This window comes from Sinocyclocheilus grahami, unplaced genomic scaffold (assembly GCF_001515645.1).
Source record: "Sinocyclocheilus grahami isolate Dianchi unplaced genomic scaffold, SAMN03320097.WGS_v1.1 scaffold1731.1, whole genome shotgun sequence".
Classification (NCBI taxonomy): Eukaryota; Metazoa; Chordata; class Actinopteri; order Cypriniformes; family Cyprinidae; genus Sinocyclocheilus; species Sinocyclocheilus grahami.
In genome coordinates, this window is record NW_015506910.1 from 43,999 (window position 1) to 68,522 (window position 24,524).

Genomic DNA, 24,524 nt, shown 5'->3' on the forward strand with positions numbered 1-24,524 from the left:
TTTGGGTTAACAAAGGGGTTTTATAGGTTTGACTGAAATAATAATGCAATAACTGACACTTTAAATCAATGTTTCAAGAAACAACAACACATTTTTTTTTACAAAAAACAGATAAAGACAAAAAAGTAGCCATTGATAATTTCTAAACAATATGTAGTAGTATAGTATATAGTATCCAAATCAAAATGTAATAAAATTAATTTATGTGTGATTTATGTGTAAATTATGTGCAATGTCTTAATCACTAGGGATTGTTTAGGGCTATACAGGCATCTAGTGGCAACACAATGATATTACAGATACTAAATTGTGCAAAATGTTTATCTTAACAGTCAATTTACAAATAATGCATTCAGATTTGTGGAACTCAAATTGGCTAGAAACGGCCCTGATATGATTAGTTGTATAGGCCTATATCCTGATATCCTGCATGTGGAGAAAATGACCTGCAATTCCAAGAAAACACAATGATCAGAGACTCTTTCCAGGTCATTACCCAGGAAAAGGCTGCTTGGCGGCATTATCCCTGTATTCAGTGTATGCTAAATTACCTTTAATCCACTTTCTTCGCATTCATCCTCATCTGGTTTACTTGCTACTTACTTCTTCAAACAAAAAGTCCTTGAATATGATTCAAAGATTTGATGTCATGTATTTTGCAAAGTTATCCGTATCCATCCTCTGATCCCACACATGAGAACTGTCCTCAAGGTTATGCATATATCCAAGTACATACACGTAATCAACGAGCCAGGTTATTGCTACCAAACATAGTAATCATTTGCTGACTTGCTGGCCATCATTAGCAGTGTATAGGGGAAAGGATCTTTTAAAAGTAATGCATTGCAATATTACTCCATAAAAAAGTAACTAATTACGTGACATAGTTACTTTTTATAGCAAGTAATGCATTACGTTACTTTTGCGTTACTTTTTGTCTCCTGAGCTGGGCTTGCTTTTTTATGTTTTAAAAACAAAAAACCCCAAAGTTATATTTTTGGCAACTCTAAAGACCCTTTCACACCAAAAGTGAAATGAATAAACTTTAGGCTGAAGGAAGTGCCTCTTACTCCCAATTTCTCTCAGCACAGAGACAGGAGAGCTCAGTGAATAAATGGGAAAACAAAGTAACTGGCATTACTTATTTGAAAAAGTAACTCTGATATTTTGCTGTAAATCTAAAAGCAATGCGTTACTTTACTTGTTACTTTAAAAAAGTAATCTGATTATGTAACTTGCGTTACTTGTAATGCGTTATCCCCAACACTATAGGTTATATGAAAAATGTTGGTCAGTAGTCAAACATTTCTGTGGATTTCATTGCAGACCAAAACAAGTCTCTGCTCTCTTTGCCACCACAGACCATTTCTCTATAGCATTATTCTCCACAAACCATTAAGTTCCCAGTATACTAGACTTTAAATGCCAATCTTTGCCGTACTTCAAGGTGTTATTGCCAGTCGAACAGAGAAGCTGAAACGCTAAATGAGGAAATTAGCTGAAGGTTTAACAGTAGAGCAGAGCTCTGTGGAAATGCACCTGCTGGCTTATCTTTGATCCTGTGGTTGCTTGGGACCTTCTTTTCTCTCAACTGCGAGTGACTGGAATGCACACAGCAAACAGTCCTGGAAGGCTCCATGTGCCAGCTGCAGAAAGCCGCATGAATTCCAGTTGACATTGACATTGGCAACCAACACCAAACCTCAGAGTTGGGCAAATAATGTGGCTCCAAATCATGTCCTGCTAAAAAAAACTTTTTATATATTTAGTGATGCTTTTAAAATGGCATTCTAAGAATTTGCACTTGTTGCTCTTGAAGACTACAGTTTATGAAGGCTTGTATTATTATTACAATAGTACGGAGCAGTAATACTCATGTATTCTGGATAAGTCACCCATGTATTAGCTTCATATGTTTCTTGAAATGCACTCATGTCCCATTGTGTTTCTTCTTGGTTCATGGGGTTCTGGGGATCTCTGAATAAATCTTTAGACAGTCCTGCGAGCGTCTGCTTTGGCATGTAGTTGCACCAACCCGCAAAGAGACCTTACTCAAGTCTCAAACTCTTTACATCACGAGGTCAAGGGTAGCTGAACACATATTGTATGATTAAACTAGGCGGCAAGCTGATCGCCCCAAAACAATGTCATTTGTGACTTCCACTCCGTCAATGTATCTTGGACCTAAAATACGTCTTTCCATTTTCAATTATTTTCCACTGGAAAAGAATTTAAGTCTTGCTTGCCAAGAGTGCAGCTTAAAAAACCACGTCTGCTTGTAAATGCATGTGATATAAAGGCAGGCCTTAGAGTCTGGTCTGAAAGTGAACCAGTTCAGGAATGTCCCCTCTGCCCTGTCGGATCAAAATAGTCTCCGTCTCCTCTAGTTATAACTATCTTAACTTTACTGCTCTTATCAGCGTTTGCAAGTGGGGTCTGCTCGCTTTTTATCTTTTAAAACACTCAGACTCGGGCACTCCATCGACACTTGACCCTTGACTGCTCCGGGTGTGTGTTCTCGGTGTGTGTGTTCACTGCTGTGTGTGTGTGCACTTTGGATGGGTAAATGCAGAGCACTAATTCCGAGTATGGGTCACCATACTTGGCCACACGTCACGTCACTTTCACTGTCACTTTCACTTTCACTTTTCCAGAAGATTGAGATAACAGTCAGCAAAGGACTTTACAGCACCTATAGAAAATCTTCCATGTTAGTCCATGCAGTCCATGCAGGTTTGGAAGACTGTACGCTCTGTGTGAAGCAAAAAGGAGCCAAGCTTTATGCAAACACTGTCGATTTCTAACCCAGAGACTCCTTGGCTCTCTGCTGTGTTTGTGTATGTGTCTGTGAATGTCTGCTTAATGTGTCTGTTTCAGACACTAAGGTCAGATTACCAGCGAAGTGAAAAAATTTGGACAGCTTTATGAAACCCAGAGAGTGCTCTCAGCATCAACGTCTGAGTTCAAATTCAGGCCAAATACCTTCTGGGATTACAATATAAAATGAGGCAAATTTTATGGCTAGTAAAAGACATGTTTTAATTTTTCCCCCCTTTTTCCCCCCCATAGACTTACATCTTCCTGCCAATTCATTACAGTGCACATTCTTATGAAATCAAAACGGGCTTTTTGTGGCTGTTAGCTTTGAGACCTTCATATAGTTGACAGTCCTTTAGTGGACACACACTTACAGTCTCATTTGCTGCTAAACCTACCAACAATCTTGATCTTGCATGCATCATTTTTTTCTAATACATCCTCTCTAGGATTAATTTGACTCCTTCCACTAAATTACAGCGTAATTACTACCTGTCACCAACTAGCAGTTAGTTAAGTTAGCACTTGTACTTTATTTTTTTCAACAGCCATTTGCAAAGAAAGTGGCTGGAATTTATTGTTGAGAATGAAATGTATTCATGAAAGTGCTTTCATCCATGGTTTAAAAAAAAGATGGTAACACTTGAATTCGATAGTCCACTTTAGACATTTTATTAACAGTAAGTAACTTTGCAACTACATGTCAACTAGCAGTTAGTAGAGTATTAGTAGACTTTCTGCTTAATATCTTCTAACACTTTCTTTGTCAACTTATTCTACTAACCCTAAACCTACCCTAACAGTCTACTCTGAGAGTTAGTAGTCATGTATTTGCAAATTAATGAGAATTAGTTGACATGTAGTTGACATGTAGTTACAAAGTTACTTATAGTTAGTAGAATGTCTAAAGTGGACTATCGAAATAAAGTGTAACCAAAAAGATCATTTGATATGTCCCACCAAAGCTTCGTGTGAATCACGTCAACAATGTCATGGACTCTTTAAAGTTATATTAATGTTTATTTGCTGTTGATTTTCTAGAATGACCACTCATGTAAATTGATAGCATGTGTTTGCTGTGAATGTGTGGGCTGTGGTTGCACACTCTGACCAAAAAATGTAGTTTTCAACTCCGTAATACTGCAGAGGTCAAATTCTTTCACAAGAAAAGTCACACAGATAATAAGTTGTGTGGTTAGAGCAAATCTGAATCTGAAAGTTTATTTACACATCAGATAATATTGTTTTGTGTGTATGTGTTTCAACTGTAGTATTATAAGAACATGATGTGTAAATCTCTTAAAAGCCTCTTAAGAGTCCTTCTGGCTGGAGTCGCGAATCTTCTTTGATTTACAATAGGAACGCTGTGATTCAACTCTTCTACCTTATCATCACTATCAGCAAGAGCCACGGCGCTCACAGTCTGACAGCATCTGATTTGAACTTTTTAAATAGATAAAACTACTTAATTGAGGTCGTGCTGTTGTGTTTTGGTATTGTTTAATGTTCCTATTATATATGACAATTATCTTGTATTTGGAAATGAGTACGAAAAGAAATGTGAAAACACAACAGCAGGTTTTGAATGTGTAATAAGGGTGAACGGTTTGGAGTTTTAGACTAAGAATTTGTCATATTTACCACTTGTACAAAATAGTTCCTTAGTGAATTAATGTGCTACTGTAATTGAATGTAAATGTACTGCAGTGCTTTGCATGCACTGTTCTGTAAAGAGCATGAAATAATTGTCTTCCATCAGACAGTGGAGCAGTCTGGCTGAAAGATGAGAAGGGCAGCCCAACAAGTCTGACTTAATAACTGAACTGAACTTTCCTCTCTGTCTGCACTCTTTTCACTCCTGACTAATCAATACAAGATGTGTTCCTGGCTCAACAAGCCATTTATTCGAGCAAATCACACTTTAAAGCACCTCACAAGTGGACTTATCGCTCTTGTAGGAGCAAGCGTGGCACAGACCTTCATGGAAAATCCTGCTCACAGATCAATCTAATCTAATCTGAGATTTTTTTGTCCAAGGAAGAAGCTCTCATGTCTGGTGTTTTAATCATTGGAATTCATAAAGACGCCCGCTCCCATGTGCTTCACCTTTCCAGAAACAAACGCTACACGCTCACTCCAGAGAAACTGAAGTGGGACAAATTCAAGCTGACTTACAAGTAAGAATGCTTTTATGTTTTTGTGCATTCGTCTGATATCACTGCCCTCTGTTTGAAACCTGTGAAGTCCCGCATGACTTCTGCTTTGTTGATATTTCATAACCTATTTACATTTTTTCCATGTTTACACGTATGTTTGGAAGCTCTAGGATTTCAAAAGCATGTATCTAAAGGACAATGAGCACAGAATTAGTTTCCCTCTGGTCATACAGTATATTTATGCCATTAATATTTCATTGGGGTCTTGCATATCCTGGTCTGTCAAAGTTTGATCTGGTATAAAACTTCTTTTAGAAATTCTTGTGTTTCACGGCAGGAAGTCATACAAGTTTGGAACATCATGAGTAGATGATGGCAGAATCATTTATCATGTACTTTTTTTTGTTTACTTGTCCACATTTTATTGGGTGCTTTGTGTTTTCCTGCAGACTGCTGTCATTTCCAAGGAATCTTTTGAATGCCAGTGACACAAGGAGAGGCATAGCCAAGGCCTTCTCTATGTGGAGCGATGTCTCGCCCTTCAGTTTTCGTGAGGTCCCATCTGATCAAGAGGCCGACATCAAAATCGGTACATCAAATACATTTTTGTTTGTTTGTTTGTTGCAGTACAGAGGAATTTGAAGTGAAACAGTAACACAGAAGGAGGTAAGTTGGTGGTTTTGTGTTTCTGAGAAAAAGGTTTTTCGGCATAATTTGCCAACTATGGTCACAACTTCCATCATTAATGACATAGTTCAAGGATTTGGTGTTTCCCAAATCTAAAGTTTTAGCGAACATTCACAAACACCATCGCAAATTTGTATGGTTGGAACTACATCTCTCAACCTGTGGTTAGAAGCACACTTTGTTGTTACTATGACATGTGGAGATCATGCACTTGAGCAAAATAAGCAAGCCAGCATGTAGTTCAATCTATATCTTTCATTCCATACATATACAATTTCATTCTACATCTTTTAGTTTCTTAAGAGAATTAAAGCACTGTTTTTGAAGAGTGCACATGTGTGTACCAGCAAAATAGCAGAGAACAAAAACAAGATTCTTCCATTTATTTGATTAACTGAAGTTATCACTCCACCACCTGCTTGACATCATTAACGACCAAGGTGGTTCAAATGACAAATATGTGACAAAGTTCCTGCATTTTCAGGAAATGGTCCAGAATTGCTAGTTAGTTTCTCAACAATGTATCATACTGTGGTTAGTTATGCAGCGAGTTACGTCATTGTTTCGGGAAATGCACCTCTAGATTGTCGGTTCCTCAGATTGACATGATTCTCATTGATCACTGCCACAATCAGAAGATCCACCCCAGTGACTGGTGGTGAACGGTTTGTACTTGCTGGAAGTTGTGTTTGAGTCAGTTAAATGGGACTGATTCTGAGTTGTATTATAGACATGGAGGCATAATTTTTTTTTATATGTGACCCTGGATCACAAAACCAGTCATAAGAGTCAATTTTTTGAAATTGAGATTTATACATAATTTGAAAGCGGAATAAATGAGCTTTCCATTGATGTATGGTTTGCTATGATAGGACAATATTTGGCTGAGATACAACTATTTGAAAATCTGAAAATCATCTTTAAAGTTGTCCAAATGAAGTTCTTAGCAATGCATATTACTAATCAAAAATTAATTTTTGATATATTTACAGTAGGAAATTTACAAAATATCTTCATAGAATCTTTACTTAATATCCTAATGATTTTTGGCATAAAAGAAAAATCTATAATTTTGACCTATACAATGTATTTTTGGCTATTGCTACAAATATATCCCAGCGACTTAAGACTGGTTTTGTGGTCTGGGGTCACATATCGTCTTTGGTATAATGCGTATAGGAGAGGATGTACCATTCAAGAATCATATTGGTTGGTTGACTTTCGTCAGGCTTCTACTCTGGAAACCACACAGACTGTCTGCAGTCCTACCTGCACCACTGTTTCGACGGCATCACTGGAGAACTGGCCCACGCCTTCTTTCCTCAGACCGGAGAGATCCACTTTGATGATGATGAGTACTGGATTCTGGGAAACATGCGCTTCAGCTGGAATAAAGGCACGTGTGCGTGAAAATTGAGAAAACTGGAATCTGATTGTTTACTTTCCATACTACCATGCTGTAGAAATTGTCCAGAAAGCTTCCTGGGTGTCAAAATTTTAAGAAATGTTCATTACACCAAAATAAATATACAGACAACCAAAAATAGACCAGATAGAACATATCAAAACCCCTAGTTATTATTAGTTTTGACTGTAAACAAGTGCCTTTAAAGGGGTGGTTGACTGTTTTTTTCTAGGCTTTATTGTGTTTATGAGGTGCAGTCTAACGTGTTAATGCTTAGTTTAAAAAAAACACATTCTTTTTTCACATAATTTACTTTTATTCCACACCGCTCTGTCCTTTCTCCTTTGAACGCGCTGATGATTGCCTGGTTTTATGAAGTCCCTCCCTCAGAAATACGCGATGGGCTCAGATTGGCCAGCTGGCCCAGTGTGTTGTGATTGGCTAAACCGCCTCTAGTGCGTGTCTAAAGGTCACGCCTCTCAGCTCAGAATGTGCTCCGGTTGTGTTGTAAACAATGGCATCGTCAATATTGCTTGTCAATTTGAGCCCGATTGAGAAGCAGAGGATATTATTGAAGAGGATCGTGCAGAACCTGTGCAAGCACAGCTTTTAATGGTAGGCCTATGTTTTTTGTTTGTTGTTGTCTCATACTTTTAGATACGCTGTTATTTGTAAATGCTACTGCTTATGTTAGCTTTTAATATACAGTTTTATCCTGATTAAAGCTTTAATATAGCACAGCAACCGCGTGAGTGTCCATGTTTAACGCTTCTCATAGCTATGTGAAAATAACTGTATAATTGGAACAGTCCATTGTTGGAGCTGAGCTGAATGAGAGAGAGAGAGAGAGAGAGATGCAGAGCGTGTGTAGAGCAGAGCGAGGCCAGGAACAGTATTAAGAACCGCTGCTTTAGAACATTGATTTTGAAACTTGTGAATCCATTAGAATCGTTAGAAGACAGAATCGAGATTCATATATGAATAGATTTTTACATGCACCTCTAGTTTTCTCTTCCTCTTCTCTAAAGCAGCGCACCATGCGTTATTTGTTCAGTGAAATTGTCAATGTGGTCTGGTGAATGGGTTTGTGACGTCACAAACCCAGGAAGTAACTCGTTGTAGTCCCTACGAGCCATTTTGTAGGCATTAAACTGCCATAATAAAAAAAAAACGACATCTCCGTTTGCATTGAATTTTCAGCGTTATAACTTAACAGATATGGTTTATGCTCAAATAGCAACATTACACACTAACGTTAAAAAAGTCAAATCACAATCAACCACCCCTTTAAGAAGCATTAAAGGGGTCATATGATGCGATTTCAATTGTTCCTTTCTCTTTGGAGTGTTACAAGCTCTTGGTGCATAAAGAATATCTGTAAAGTTGCAAAGACTAAAGTCTCAAATCCAAAGAGATATTATTTATAAAAGTTAAGAGTCAGCCACACCTACCTGAAACGCCTCGTTCGAACACGGCCCACATACCTACGTCACGATGTGGGAAGATTTGCATAACACCGCCCAAATGTTCACGCAAAGAAAGAAGGCGTAACTTTTATTCTCGCTGTAGTATTGTTGCTGCCGCCGCCATGTTGTGAAGGCGCTGTGTGTTTCGTTGTGAAAGCGAAACTACTTTGTTTGGTCTTCCAAAAGAGGACGATATCCGCTTCGTCATGCCTGGAGCTGATCCGTGCTGGTCGCTGAGGGAATACATTCAAAATGGAAATACATTCCACTTGCCGGTTCAAGTCGGACTAAATTTCTAACCGGCATGCACTGCTTCAAGTCAGCCGCCGATCGGTCTGTGCAGTGCTGCATGAAGTCGAACGCACCTATTAATGAACAGTATGTGGAAAATAATGTGTTTTTTTAACCTTAAACCGCATAAACACATTTCATTACATCAAATACACAAAATAATGTTCTTTTTAGCAACATCATATGACCCCTTTAAGAAGCACAATTTTCTTTTTAATTAAAGTTTTAACAAGTTCAAGCACACTAGAACATTCAAATCTGCGTTGGTGCTGCCAATGGCCCAAAAAGAGCAGTTTTCTGTATAGGCATGAAACAGTTTCTACAAAATTCTAATGATTACAGAAGTTTAATAAAGATTCAAAATAGATATAAACACTGATGTCTATTGTAGTGATCAAAAATTATTAAATTACCTTTTGAAAGTAACAACGTGTCAAATAAATATTTTATTGATTATATTGTTACACCAGTAGGTGGCGACAAGTGACTGTTACAAATGTAATTGTCATTGAATCATTCATTCAAGAGATTCATTCAAAAATGCTGATTCAACCAGTACTGAAACAAGTGGTTTTTATGAGTGAGTCATTGAATCACTCATTCAAACAATAAAATAAAATCCTTAAAATTTGTTAAATTTTTTCTTTTTTTAAAAAAGACTGCAGCACTTAACATTTTATTAGAACCTCTAGTAAACTGCATGTTCAGGTATTCAGAATCATGATTTCTGCAGCTCTATTTTTAGGGGTTAAAAAAGAGGAAGCAGATTTGACCTGAACGTGTTTGTGTCTGTGATTGTCATTGTATTCAGGAGTGTGGCTGACAGATCTAGTTCACGTGGCTGCTCATGAGATTGGTCATGTACTGGGTTTGATGCATTCCCAGAATCGCAAGGCTTTAATGCACCTCAATGCCACATTGACAGGCCGCAAACTCATCACTCAAGATGAGGTTTGGGGATTACATCGACTCTATGGTATTTTACTCTTAAGCACAAAAAAAACATAAAAAATAACTATACAAACTGGATTACTTGTGCAACGCTGTTGCATTTTTACAATTGACACCTGACACCTTCTTATTTCCTCTTTTCCTGTCCATACCACTGCAGGATGTTTGGATCGATTATTTATCTGTCCTGCTTGGGCAAGGAAGGGTTATTGTGACAGCAAGAGGATACTCATGCAGAAACACTGCCCTTCCAGCTGTGACTTCTGTTATGGTAAGAGGCCTGTCATGAGTCCTATCAGATCTAGACAATATAAAGTGTGGTCCTCATTGCAGCTTATTTTGGCCAATTCTGCCTGCTTAGACAGGAATAGATCACCTGAAATACATGTACAGCAACAAACCACAGATCATTTTGTTATTGCATGTTGTTTAGGGGAGAGGTTTTTGTCTTTGATGTTTTTGACAAGCAAGCTAATGTGATGTGAAAAGTGTTATGGAACGAGTTTTTGTGACAAGTGCTGTAGGTGGGAATCAAACCCTAATCTTCCAGACAGGGTGGTGCTCAACCGCTGAACTACTGGGAAGAGGAGTACTAAGAGCCGGATGAAGTATGAACTCAACATATCTTGAATGCCTTTACTGTGGTATTCAATCAAATGATACACAAAAGGCTTAAAGATTGAACAAAGAGTACTACATTTTCACAGAAGCTGGCTAACAAACAGGGAAGGATCAAGACTGAACACCAGCGTATTGGCTAGGCTAAACAGAAATAGAGAAAAACACAAGTGAAAACAATTTGATTGGCAACTAAATTAGACAACCCCAAGATCAAAATGCTTTCTTGTGGCCGGCAAGGTCAGTTCAGGCAGAAGTCTTACAGCAGCCCCTATGCTAGGAATGGCTCCTGACATTCTTTGAACCACAGTTTGAGTAGCAGCAATGAAAGAGATACTTGGCTTTTCCATAGAGCAGTCGGAAGTCCAGCTGCCAATGAACGGTGTATGTTGGTTGACTGCCGATGATGTCTAGCACATGGGGTAGGGATTGGAGATAGAGGTATAAGAGACATGATGTGAGAGATGGGAGAAATGCGCATTGATCTGGGCAGCAGGAGTCAGTAAGAAACAGGGTTAATCTTTCAGAAGATCTTGAATGGACCAATGAAATGAGATACCAGTTTCTGAGACTCAACAGGAAGTAGGAGATCACTTGTTGAACCAAACCCTCTGACCTGGACAGAGTAGTGGCATAGGACTGTGTCCTGATTAGCCTATTCCTGTTAAGAGTATCGATATACAGTAGTGCTTGCACTCGATCAGGCAAGTTGGCATCTCTGGACCAGTTGCGTTGCAGATGGTACAAGGACCTCAGACTCCAGCTCCAGAAAATGGGGGAACACAAACAGGCATTCAAAGGGGGAAATATCTACAGAGGAAGAAAACTAGGTGTTGTGAGTGAACTGTACCCAAATCAGACATGAGCTCCAAGAAATAGGGTTGTTACAGACCAAGCATCTAAGGGTCTTCTACTGGTTAACCCTCTCTGTTTAACCATTAGATTGAGGGTGAAAACTAAATGACAGGCTGATGGATTATTCAATAAAACATCTGAAAGCATTTCAAATTAGGGAAGTTAACTATGACTTCAACTGGCTGGCTGGCAGTGGGGAGCTTAGTGAGGCAACTTCTCCAGCCAGTGTCTTCATTCTTCAAGTGCCAACTTTGAGAAGAGACTAAACAGCTCCACACCCTAAGTTTGAGGCATCTACATCCACTATAAAGGGCAACTAATGATCCGGGAAGGTCAGTATGGGTGTGTAACTATTGCTGCTTTAGCTGTTTTAATGCCCAGTCAGCCTTCTCTGTCTCCTTAGTCATAGAAACTGCCTAGTCTTCGTAGTTAGATCAGTAAGGGGTTCTGCAATGGTGTTAGTTACTAATGAACTGTTTGAAAAAATGGGCAAAACCTAGGAAAGGTTGGACCTATTTGACAGAGCAGGGTTATGGCATTACTTGATATTCATAATGGCCAATAGGGGTGTTGAAGGCAGTCTTGTGAAGGCAAAAGGTGTTGTAGAGACCCAGTTTGGTGAAGATTGTTGCACTCTGAAGAAGTTCAAATGTGACGTGAAGTGAATGTGACGTGTGGCCAAGTATGGTGCGCTTTACTCCAAATTTGTGCTCTGCATTTAACCCATCCAAGTGCACACACATGGTAGTGAACGCACACCCAGAGCAGTGGGCAGCCATTTTTGCTGCGTCATCCGGCACAGCCATAGGGTCTATAGCAGATCTTCCTGCAGACTTAAAGTTTCATGAATCCCTAAAACACATTTTTTGAGATGTTAAGATATATGAACAGGTTGCACAGTGAAAACAACAACAGCACTCATTATGTCTATTATTAAAGAAAAAGTGGTTATTATTTTACATTTTTGGAGCAATTTCAGTCATCATGTTCAAAAAGCAAAGTTGAACCAACGTCACAAAAAGTGACGTATATGCGTTAATTTGCAGTGGTGATTGGCTGCCGTGGCTGGAGAGTACGCATCTATGTCTTCAGTTTTCCGAGCTTTTCTGAGTATTTCATAAGAAAGAACTCTTATGATCCAATCACTGCGCTGTATTATGCAAGAGATTGTATTACAGCGGAGAATTCAAATCTCATGAAAGAGCTTCCGCGCTGTCCGCTCACCTCTGTAAACATTACGGTAACAATATTTAATATGTAACAACACGTGGAGCGTGCATAAGAGAGCAGTTTCTACGTGGAACGCCGGCGATGAGAACACTCGCTGCGTGATGAGAACACTCGTTGCGCGGATCATAGTTCATATCCGGACTGGAGCAAGCATGTTTCAAGTTTATGTGAACATATTTCATATTCTCTCGTTCTTCAAACATGAATCAGCACTGTGTATGCGCGCATATCATGTCTTCTTAAATTAAATACAAGCAAATAAGGTTACTGATACAGCAGTACATCTTATCGTGAATGCGATGACACGACGGATTATTGTGAAACACAGCAAACAATGATATAGACCAAAAATCCAAAAAAGAGTAAACAAAAAGTAACTGCCTTTATACTTTTTGTTTCAAAAATATTTTAATATTCATTCATCTGTATAATGAGGGTGTTGTAGGTCTGTGTTTTATTGGTTTTCTCCCCTCTTTACACTCCCACTTTTTCAAAGTTTTACATGCCCATTTCTGGAGTCTTTTTCAGATCTAAGGTGTGCAAGACCAGTGCTGAAACAGGGGGTTTCATGACACTTTAAGTTCCAACCATGCTCTAACACTCTAGCCTACCATTTTTAAGTAATCCTGAAGACCTAGATGGTTCAGGTGTGCTCGCGAGATCCACTTTCCTGCAGGGTTTAGCTCCAACCCTAATTAATCAACTATACCTGTGATTTTCTAATGATCCGGAAGACATTGATTAGCAAACTCATGTGTGTTTGATTAGGGTTAGAGCTAAACTCTGCAGGAAAGTGGAGCCAGATTTGAGGATCACTGGTCTATTGGGTGGAAAAGTCACTGCACTACTTCAGAAGAGTCCAGCAACTCTGGTGAAGCAGGTGACAAATCAGAAGATTCGCTACTGGTTCAGGATTAATCTAAGGATTAAGGAAACTCAGGTCAGTTAATTAATTAATAAAAAAACAGAATTTCTTCATTATTGTAATGAAGAGTCAGCGGAGTGAGGATCCAACTGCAGCTTTATGTCAATATGATCAGAATGATACAGGGTAAAGAGACAGCAAAAGGTTGGGGCAGGCAGCTTCCAATCACAATCCAAAGAACAGGCAATAGGTTGAGGAAACAGTCCAAGTAGGGCTGTCACGGTGAGGGAATTTCCCTTGCGGTAATTTTGAGTGGCTCAATAATGCGGTATGCGGTATTATGGCCATACATACATATATATATATATACACACACACACCCCCACACACATATATATATATATACAGTGGGTACGGAAAGTATTCAGACCCCCTTAAATTTTTCACTCTTTGTTATATTGCAGCCAGGGTCTGAATACTTAGGACCATGTGATATTTCAGTTTTTCTTTTTTAATAAATCTGCAAAAATGTCAACAATTCTGTGTTTTTCTGTCAATATGGGGTGCTGTGTGTACATTAATGAGGAAAAAAAATTAACTTAAATAATTTTAGCAAATGGCTGCAATATAACAAAGAGTGAAAACGTTCTAGCCGGGCTGTCAGTCAGTGCAGTTACAGTGTTGCGCCACAAGGTGGTGGAAAGGGACTGCCGTTCAACTACACGTTCAAAAACACTGATTCATTCATTCAAAGAGATGTATCACTGTTGAAATCATTTTAACTTTGAGCGCCACTTTAGAAGGCTCAGCTGACCAGCTATGCGTCGATGCTAAGACAGAGATTTCGCTTTCCTTGGACATGACAACCTATTTTCGCAAATATATATGACTCGGCCTGGAGGACAGACGCTAGTAATCGCACGCGCTCAGTCTCATTCTCTGTCTGTTTAGGCTTGTTAAGTGCAAATCTACGGAGCCTCTGTACAAATCAGCATGGTACACATTGTTATCATTACAAACTTGCTTAATATTCAGTCCACATGCATGAAGTGTAAAACGAGAAGGGCATAACCTTACGGAAAAAGAAAACGCGCAAAAATCGCGGTTTGCTACGGTTCTTGCATTCCTCTGCGGTTTGCTCGTCAATAGTGCGGTATTGCGATATTGCAGTTATCGCGGCAGCCCTAAGTCCAAGATCAAACACAGAAAGATAATCCACAAGGTAAATGCTCAGAAATGACCACTGTAGCAAATCAAGACTTCGCAATGAGTGTATGTGTGTGCAGTGCTTATATGCGTGTGTGCGTGATGAGATGCAGGTGTGTGTGCAATCAGTCCCAGGTATGAGGGCTTATGGGAAATGCAGTCCAGATCTAAGAAATCAGTATTCAGGTGAAAGCTCCCTCTGGCGGTGCGAGGAAGGCGAGCGGTTCCTGACGTGAGAAGGAAAACGACACGGGGGTCTTCCATGTGGTCGAGAGGCCAGCTTTTCCAAATGCATCCTATGAAACTCCTCCGTGAGTATGGGGTCGTACCCCATACTGTTAGTGGGTGGGTGTGTGCTCAATTCCAAGTCTCCTCGCTGCACCGCAGCCATTCAGTGACTGAGGGAAGGTCTGACGGTTCACCAGACCATGGGAACAAGGGAGGTTGGTAGCCTAAAACGCACTTGAAAGGAGTTAAACCAGTGGCAGGTGCATACTCGGCCCACATTAAGTATTTGCTCCAGTCCGATTGGTTCTGTTGGCAGTAAGCACTGAGGAAACGTGAGTTCCTGGGCCCTCATATATCAACAGTGTGTACACACAGATGTGTGCGTAATGAGTGCATAAGAACAGTTTCATGCAAAGTGTGGGATCTACCAACTTGTACATAGGAATGTGTGTAAATATAAGCACAACTCTGAGCATGCTTACACAGAGAATCTAGTGGTAGAATGGCGATATCACAAAAAGAAAGCGTCCTGTGTCCTTTAATTGCAAATGCTCAATTAATAATTTCATATTTCAAGGTAAACATTAGCACAATTAGTGTGAAAAGCTATAAAGGACAGTTGGGAAGTCGATTTGAAATGTAGCAATATGGTCATGGCTGATCTCGCTTTGCTGGAAAATTTGGCAAACGCAAACCATGTGCTACACAGAGAACACGCAAAGAGTGTGCTGATCTGTTTAATGAGAGAACAGAATGGCTTCTCAGTTGGTACAGCGTTCTTTGCCATGACCTTGTTGAGGACTTATACATTCATGTGATAATAAAGGGAGGTGTTGTCACTACAGACATGTTCCATTGAAGGTGTTTCTGAATGCAAATGTCCATGAACGTGAACAAGCATGGTGCTTAAGAACATATGGGATTTATCAACAATGATTACTTACTGATGTGCGGAAGAACCGCGTGTGCACGTTTGATAAATATGGATTTTTTTGTACTTACATTCTAAATTTCTTTCGTAGGACATAATATAGAACCTTTCTATGCATTCTATCTTGATAAATGAGGGCCCTGGTTCATGCGTTCAGTCTGACCGTTGGACTGTGGGTGGTATCCGGATGTGAGACTTTACATTTATGTTGAGGTGTTTGAAGAATGCAGACCAGACTTGGGAAGTGAATTGGGGTCCCCTATCAGATCCAATGTCCTCGGGTAGACCATAGAACCGAAATACATAGTTGCATAGAACTTCAGCTGTTTCGAAGGCAGTAGGGAGTTTGGGTAGAGGAATGAGAAGACAGGATTTAGAGAATCGGTCTATGACTGTAAGTATGGTGGTATTGCCCTGGGAGTTGGGAGGATCAGTAATGAAGTCGACAGCGATATGAGACCAGGGGGCATTGAGGGATAGGTAATGGTTGAAGGAGACCGGCTGGTAGTTTTCGGGAAGTCTTGGATGTGTTACATTCTGTGCAGTTGTTGACAAATGTCACAGCCCCCAGAACCGATTCTTAAGGGGATGAAGAGTAGCTGTAATGCCTGGGTATCCGGAGCTGGGAGTAGCATGTACTTGGTGGATGAGTTTGTTTCTAAGTGGTTTGGGGACAAAGGTGAGTTCATGTGGACATACTTGTGGTGGAGTACATTCGTCGGCCTTGGCATTCTTGGAGCTGGGTCTGTATGTGACTGTGAAATTCAACCGAGTGAAGAATAGAGCCCATCTTACCTGTCGAGATTCAATCATTTAGCTGAGCGTAAGTATTCTAAATTCTTGTGATCTTTTAGGACGGTGAAAAGGTGTTGTGCTCCCTCCAGCCAGTGGCGCCATTCCTCCAGGGCTGCTTTCATGGCCACCAGTTTGCGATTGCCCACATCATAGTTTCGTTCATAAAATGACAGTTTTCTATAAAAGAAGGCACAGGGAAACATTTTAGCTAGAGATCCATGACATTGAGAGAGAACTGCCCCGATTTCTGTGTTTGAAGCATCCACTTCTACAATGAACGGAAGACCTGGATGGGGATGATAGAGAATGGGTGCTGAGGTGAATCGGGTCTTAAGCTCCTGGAAAGCCTGCAAGGCCTTGGGGGACCAGGTGAGGCGAGAGGTGGTGCGTTTTGTCATGGTGGTCAATGAAGTGGTGACTGAGCTGAAGTTCTTAAAGGTCCCATATTGTCAAAACTGAAATTTTCTGGCTTTTTTTCATGATAACTGATGTCTAGGTGCTATGTAACTACCATATAAGTTTCAAAACAGTCAGTCCACAGTCAAATTCACACAGCCTGCATAAAGTAGCTGTGATTTTTCACGAACCGTTGTGACTTCCATACAAAGTTGACGTCAGAACTACACAGTCACCGCCTTTAGTCACCACCCCGAGCACCGCCCACCGTCCCACTCTCCTTTTGCCAAACCCCCAGACAACATCGCGTCCATGCCATTGCTGAGCAACGACAACACGGAAACATGTCGAAAAGGTTTAACCACGAAACCAGATCGGCCGACCTGTAATGTTACACTCTCACTCAAAGGATGGACGATCTGACAGGATTGTTACTATGAGGTGGATCACATCTAATCTGTATAGTAAAGACAAACTCACCGTGTCTATCTAGTCATGATGATGTATATACAGTACATTTCGATTTCAGCAGGCAACTACTTTTACAGCTACATTATTGTTCCAGCCACAATTAATCACAACAATGTATATACAATTACAAATGATTATATATAGATCGTCAGTTTGTTGTTTTACACACATGCACACAGACATTATTTCATACACAACATAACTGTTAGTCGTGAGATGCAAGAAACATATGGCAATAAATCTGTAAACGCACCCATAACAACAAAAGACAATACTTTATTGAACCTTTTCTGATAAGAAGTCTGCGCTGCAAACGCGAGCATTTTTGACGATCGTTTCTGTCCAGTCCGCTCGTTTTATCGCGTTTAGCCACAGCTGTCGTCAGTTTTTTGTCTGGCAGTGGCAGCAGATATGCAATCAGATTTCTAATTTGAGGCTGTATTGCGTCGATTCTGGCACCCAACATCACAACAAGATGATATTTTAAGCTCCTTGTGTAGCCGAATCTGCGCTGGTTTGAATGGGCTGCCTCCAGCTAACGCTGTGACATCGGCTGACCCTAGTTACCTGTGCTTGGCCTGGCTGTGCGCCACTCAGAAAACAAAAGGCCAATCAGAAGAGAGGCTCATGAATATTAATTAGACAGGCCAAAATCGACCTGTTAAAGTTGGTACTGAATCAGGCATTTAAGAACAGATCTGACATCTTGGATGTGTTCCTCAAGAGAGTTTGAATAGATCAGGATGTCATCAATATACACAATCACCCATCGGTCAAGCATATCCCGGACAATATAATTTATGGAAGACTGAAACACTGAAGATGTGTTATAGATGTGGTTCACAAGGCCAAACGGCATAACAGAATATTCATAGTGCCCAGTAGATTTAGAGAATGCAGTTTTCCACTCATCATCCTCTTTGATTCGGATCGGGTTGTATGCGGAACGCAAATCGAGCTTAGTGAAGTATTTGGCCTGGTGGAGTTGTTCTAAAGGGGCAGGTAGTAGTGGTAATGGGTATCGGAATTTGTTGGTGATATCATTGAGGCTGTGATAGTCTATACAGGGTCCTGAGAACTCCTTCCTTCTTTTTTACGAAGAAGAACCCAGACGAAGCAGGTGAATTTGAGGGTCTGATGAAACCTTAAGCTAGCTCCTCTTCGATATAACTCTTCATGGCATCAGAATTCAGGCTGTGATAACGGGAAGATTCTGCCTTTAGGAGGAGTGGTACCTGGTATCAGATCGATCATGCAGTCACTGGAACGATGAGGCGGTAACTGGGATGCTTTGTGTTTGCTGAACGCTTCAGTGGGTAGCCCTGGGATATCGGGGTTCTTTTCTTTGAAGGTGATTGTGTGTACTGACAGGGGAGAGATCTGAGTCAGACAGTGTTTATGACAGGTTGGATACCATTGAATAATGTGTCTTTCTTTCCATGAGATTTGAGGACTGTGTCTGCGTAGCCATGGTAAGCTGAGGATGATGGGGTTATTTGGGTAATTGGTGACTTAGAATTTAATGGACTCATTATGGAGTACTCCTACTTGCACCTTTACTTCGTCTGTGATGTATGCAATCTTCCCTTCTCCGAGAGGTCGGCAATCTAGTGCCTTCACTGCCAAGTGAGAATTACGTGGTGTTAGAGCGAGGTGATGTCGTTGAGTGAACTCAATAGATATGAAATTACCTGCTGTTCCTGAGTCTAGCAAGGCAGAAGTGGATATAACTTTACCAGCGATGGATAGCTCTACTGGTATTCTGATACATGAGGCAGAGTAATTGCTTTTGAAGCAGGAACTCACCGATCTGGAGTTAGATGCAACGGGTTTGACAGGACATGTCGATTTGTGATGGCCAGATTGACCACAGTACATGCACAGGTAAAGTACTCATCAGTTGCGTTCTTCAGGAGTGAGGTGGGTGTAGCCGAGTTGCATTGGTTCAGTGTTAGAGGCGGAAGATTGTGTGGTGAGTTGTGTTGTGCGGATGGGACATCGTGAGCAGATCAAGTTATCTATTTGAATGGTCAACTTGATGAATTTGTAGAGAGTTTTACCCTCGTCGTGACAGGCTAGTTTAGCTTGTAGTTCCAGGTTCAATCCTCATCGGAATAATAGTTTCAAAGTGTCCTCCACCCATTCAGTTTGAGCGGCGAGAGTGCGGAAGATTAGTGCATACTCTGCTGCAGTTCCTTCTCCCTGAATCAAAGTGAGAAGTTGATCACCAGCACTCTTTCCCCCAGCTGGGTGTTTAAAAACCTCCCTGAAGCATTGAAGAAATGTCTCAAAGGAGGGACTCATTGAACCATCCATCCTCCATACCGCGGTGGCCCAGTCTAAGGCTCTACCAGTCAATAATGAACACACAAAGGAGATTCTGCTTGAGTCTGTGGGATACAATGCGGGTTGCTGATTGACAAAGAGGGAGCATTGTAACAGGAATCCCTTTAATTTTTCAACTAAATGAAATGAAAAATGCTAGTCGAGGATTCACAGTGGAGGGTGGACTGGGTGCAGTGCTTGCAGGGGTGGTGATCTGAGCTCACACTGTCTCAAATGAAGGCCTTGTAAATTCTTAAGCTCCTCAGTCAAGAAAGTTAGATGAGTGAGCTGGTGAATGGTGAGCTGGTTGGCTTGGACAGACAATTCTGACGATAATTGCATGATGGCTGCTGGATCGTTGTGTGGCGAAGTCTTCTGTAACGAAGAGTCAGTGGAGTGAGGATCCATCTGCAGCTTTATTGACAGTATGATCAGAATGTTACAGGGTAAAGAGACAGCAAAAGTTCGGGGCAGGCAGCTTACAGTCACAGTCCAAAGAACAGTCAATAGATCGGGGCAGGCAGCAGAGAATCATACACGAGGAAACAGTACAAGATCAAACACGGTGATAATCCACTAGGTAAACACTCAGAAATGACCACCCTAGCAAATCAAGACTTTGCAATGAGTGTATGTGTGTGTAGTGCTTATATGCTTGTGTGCGTGATATCTGTATTGCAGAAACGTCTCCATGAGTTCGTATTTCCAATGAGCCTGGGTTAAGATTATGTAATTGGTTTTCCAGAAAGAGAGAGTCGTTTCAGGAAGCAGTACCGTTTTAATAACCAAATATACTTCATTTTCTGTGTTCAAACAGAATTCCCATTTCCCACTGCCCCGCCAACCCCAACTCCCCCACGAACAAAACACAAGTTTGTTGTGGAGGGAAAGAACCTCACCTTCCGCTGTGGTAAGAAGATAGCAGCCAAGAAAGGCAAAATCTAGTGAGTTCTTGCTTTTCTATTCACAGAGTGTTATAGTAACTCTGACTGGTTTCCATACCCACACTCTAAAAAATGCTGGGTTGTTTCAACACAATGTTGGGTCAAATATGGACTAACCCAACTGTTGGGTTAAATTTTGGTTACATTTTTAAATTAGCTTTTTAACCCAACAGTTGGGTTAGTCCATATTTGACTCAACATTGGGTTGAAACAACCCAGCATTTTTTAGAGTGCATGCTGATTCTGAAAAGTACAGTGCCAATAAAAATGATTTGCCCCTTAGTGGTTTTCATGTTTTATTGTTCTACAACATTGAAGCACAGAGGAAATATTCACCCCCTTAAGGTGGTCACACACCAGATGAAAAGCGCAGCACAGAGCTACACCATGGCTAGGACAACGCACAGGTATCACAAACTGCACACATTACATTCAGTTCAAGGTAGTAGTCCAAAACAGTTAATCCAATCACCAAACAGACAAAAGTTCACTTCAAGAATACACAAAGCAGTGTCGATGAGTTTGAAGTTAGGTGTTTGAAAAAAACTGGGCAAACGGACAGAGAAAGCGTAATATATATTATTCTAGCTTTCTGTACGATGCATATGGACATTATTCAAACCACAGACAGATGTGTTTTCCTGAAAAATGCACAATACGTGATGTTCCAGCATAGGGTGAAGTCATTATGTGCATTAACAATAATTTGGGACAAATGTTATTTAATGGAAAACTACTGTATGTAAATGGTACTCTGTGGTGTGGCAGGATATTGAACAGTGTCCTGAAGCATAGCTGGGCCCCATGGACACATGCAGAGTGGAACCACCTATGTGTCTAAAATTATAGAAAACAAAATCACTGCTTCTCAGCAGGTGTGCAGCCCCCTTTAAAGTCAGTATTTGGTATTGTAGATGCAATTCCAGCCACGAGGCTGTTGGCCCTTCAAGGACTGCACACCCCTGTCTGATAAGGAGGTGGTCTGGGAATATTTTTATTCAAATTACTTAACCCAAACATGTTGCCTCTCATTAAGAATAATCATTAAATTCATGTTTGGATGCACCTGTAGTGAATATTAGGTTCCTTTTTATTATTGTGAGAAGCATCTGTGCTTGTTTCAACCAGGGCAGGGCAACTCTGGCCCTCTATATGTACTGCAGAGTTTCATTCTTAAGAAATTGTTTATTTTGGACTTTATCTTTGTAATTCTTTTTGATCACATTTTCCAACCCAGTTTTGTAGGCACACTAACAGTGCACATTTTGGATGTCTCCCTTATATGACCAATCCATTTCAAGTCTATTTCAGAGTCTCTACTAACAAGATCATGGGCCTCATTTATAAAATGTTGCATATAAACTGTCCTAAATTTGTTCTAAGATCATTTCTTAAAAGTGCGTAAGTGCGATTCAGAGAAAACGAACGTGCGCACAAAAACACATGCGTATGCCTCTCTTCCAGATGTGACATTTATAAATCACAAATGATCTTGAAATTGTGCGCAGCTGACTGGTGCCAGATCTCAGCCTTGTAAATGCCCCCTAATTAATATCATTACCATATAAAAGAGCACACGCCAATATCCGAATTTCTATGCTTGAGAATGACGAGCACAAATAAAAAAAAAGTCTGAAAAGTCTGAAACTGAGGTCCTGCTGGCGGAGGTAGAGGTTCGTGCGGCGACACTTTTTATTTAATAATGTGTAATTATTCTGTGGACAAACTGTGTGTGGTTTTATTTTTTTCTATTGACTATTATAAAAATTACTACTTCTAGAAACAACAGAAATAATAATAATAATAAAACAATTAGGTTTCCAAAAGAATAAACTACGAATTCAAGTAAAATTTTTAGTCATGTTATAAAAAGGGAGCCATCCTACTTTTAAAATCACTTGCTATGACAACTAATAAAACGTTTAATATCACAAAATTCTTGAAAAACTTTAAAAAACATTACTGAAAGAAAAATTGGACGTTTCATATCATATCATAAAATTAATTATTACTTGATTATGGTCTCCGGTCTGAAAAAACCTGCATGTGATTTGGCATTTCTTTTAGTTTACTAATGCTGCTAAAATGTGTTGGAGATGCGTTTATGCATTTTTTTTAAAAGTACTTTTCCACATCAAAGGCCGTTTTTATAAATATGAACGTTGCCGTGGATTTTATAAATGAGGCCCCATGAGTTGAAAATGGGAACTGTTGGTGTGCCTCCAGGAGTGATTTTCTGCCAATCACTTAATTCCTCTGAGACTCAATGCTGTAAAACATACATGGTCTTTTTACAAGCTCTGTATGATGTCAATCCTGAAGATTTGAGTTTTGTGTTTTTTTAGAGAGAAAATGTTTTAAAACATAAATGAGATTTGTGTTTGTTAGAAATGTCCTAACCTGAAGCATTCTCTCACACTGATAGTTGGTATAAGGACGGCGAGCTTCTGGACTTCTCTCATCCCGGCTACATTTCCCTGAAAGACGACCAAATCACTATTGTGGCAAATGCCATCAATGAGGGCACATACACCTGCATCGTGAGGAAGAAGAACAAGGTGCTGACCACGTACTCTTGGAGGGTACGAGTGCGCTTCTGAGGACCTGAGATTCTCCTAGAGCACAAAATATATCCAGAACATTAGCTCAGACTAGATCCACAGCAGCATCCTCTCATGCTTGTCTCCTGATTGGAAGAGAAGGTTCTGACATCACTCATCTCAGGATAGCTGTCGCATTGAGGAAACCACGGGATCAGGGTTAAAGTTCACCACAGTACTGTGGAACATCACTCACTTGGGCACACATTCATGTCAGTTTATACATACACAAAGCCAAATGTTTTCATATCAGGGTTTTTACTTGTGTGTGTTGTAAATACATTTCTTATTTGCCAAATAAAACAATTTATTCTGTCATTTAAAGCCTTTAATTCAGAATGACATGAAATGTAATCCATAAAAAAAATCTGTGAAGTTTGGGGGGAAAATACAGTGGGGTCTAAAAAGTCTGAAAATGCTGGTGAAACTTCATTCTCAAATTAAAAATGTAATTACAAATAATTAAACTGAAAAAAGTACATACATTTCTAAATGCTTTGCTATATTGTCTCTCTTATGCTTTAATGACAACAGAACTAGAGTTGGCATGAACAACACCTGATGATTCATGATATCCAGCATGAGATGTTCTGAAGTTGAATGAATGAGGCATTTATATAGCGCTTTCTTGTGTATTGCTATACACCCAAAGAGCTTTGCCTTTACAATCATATATCAGTTGCTCACTTTACATCATTATTCTTTACATTTAATCTTAAAACATGGATTTCTTACTTAAAGGGGTCATATGATGCGATTTCAAGTTTTCCTTTCTCTTTGGAGTGTTACAAGCTCTTGGTGCATAAACAAGATCTGTAAAGTTGTCAAAGACTAAAGTCTCAAATCCAAAGAGATATTCTTTATCAAAGTTAAGAGTTAAGCCCCCCTAAAACGGCTCGTTCTAACACGCCCCCCACATATCTACCTCACTATGTGGAAATATTAGCATAATGCCGCCCAAATGTGCACGCAAAGAAAGAAGGCGTGGTTTCAGTAACCGCAGTTAGTGTTGAAGCAGCATGTCAGGGAGACGCTGTGTGTTTCTAGACGAAAGCAAAAGCACTTTATTTGGCCTTCCGGAAGTAGATGCATTTAGGAATCTTTAAGATTACTTACAACAGAACAGCGAGGGGAACAGGGTCACATCACAGAAGAGTGAACTGTCAGTCAGAAATCATAGCACCTCAGCTGTCTTAACCGCGGCTTATGTTCTGCATCATCACTGTGTCTGTCACGCGACTCTGTTGCCCTTTCGGGCTTGAACTGATGGTAAAACTAACGACATTA

The 24,524-nt window shown here is 40.1% G+C and overlaps 1 protein-coding gene across 3 annotated transcripts in view; it reads left to right on the forward strand.

The window, feature by feature from the left end:
• LOC107572295 (matrix metalloproteinase-23-like) overlaps positions 1-24,002 on the forward strand; it is a 36,129-nt gene extending 12,127 nt beyond the window's left edge. Inside the window, exons 2-8 of one of the 3 annotated variants that reach the window (XM_016258715.1) lie at positions 4,855-4,994; positions 5,423-5,562; positions 6,889-7,056; positions 9,634-9,798; positions 9,934-10,044; positions 20,511-20,637; positions 23,063-24,002. In XM_016258715.1, the coding sequence (XP_016114201.1) occupies positions 4,855-4,994; positions 5,423-5,562; positions 6,889-7,056; positions 9,634-9,798; positions 9,934-10,044; positions 20,511-20,637; positions 23,063-23,237 (1,026 nt within the window). In that variant the 3' untranslated portion in view covers positions 23,238-24,002. The remainder of the gene's footprint in view (positions 1-4,854; positions 4,995-5,422; positions 5,563-6,888; positions 7,057-9,633; positions 9,799-9,933; positions 10,045-20,510; positions 20,638-23,062) is intronic. The other 2 variants (XM_016258717.1, XM_016258716.1) reach the window with 2 other exon arrangements.
• The last annotated feature ends 522 nt before the right edge of the window (positions 24,003-24,524 follow it).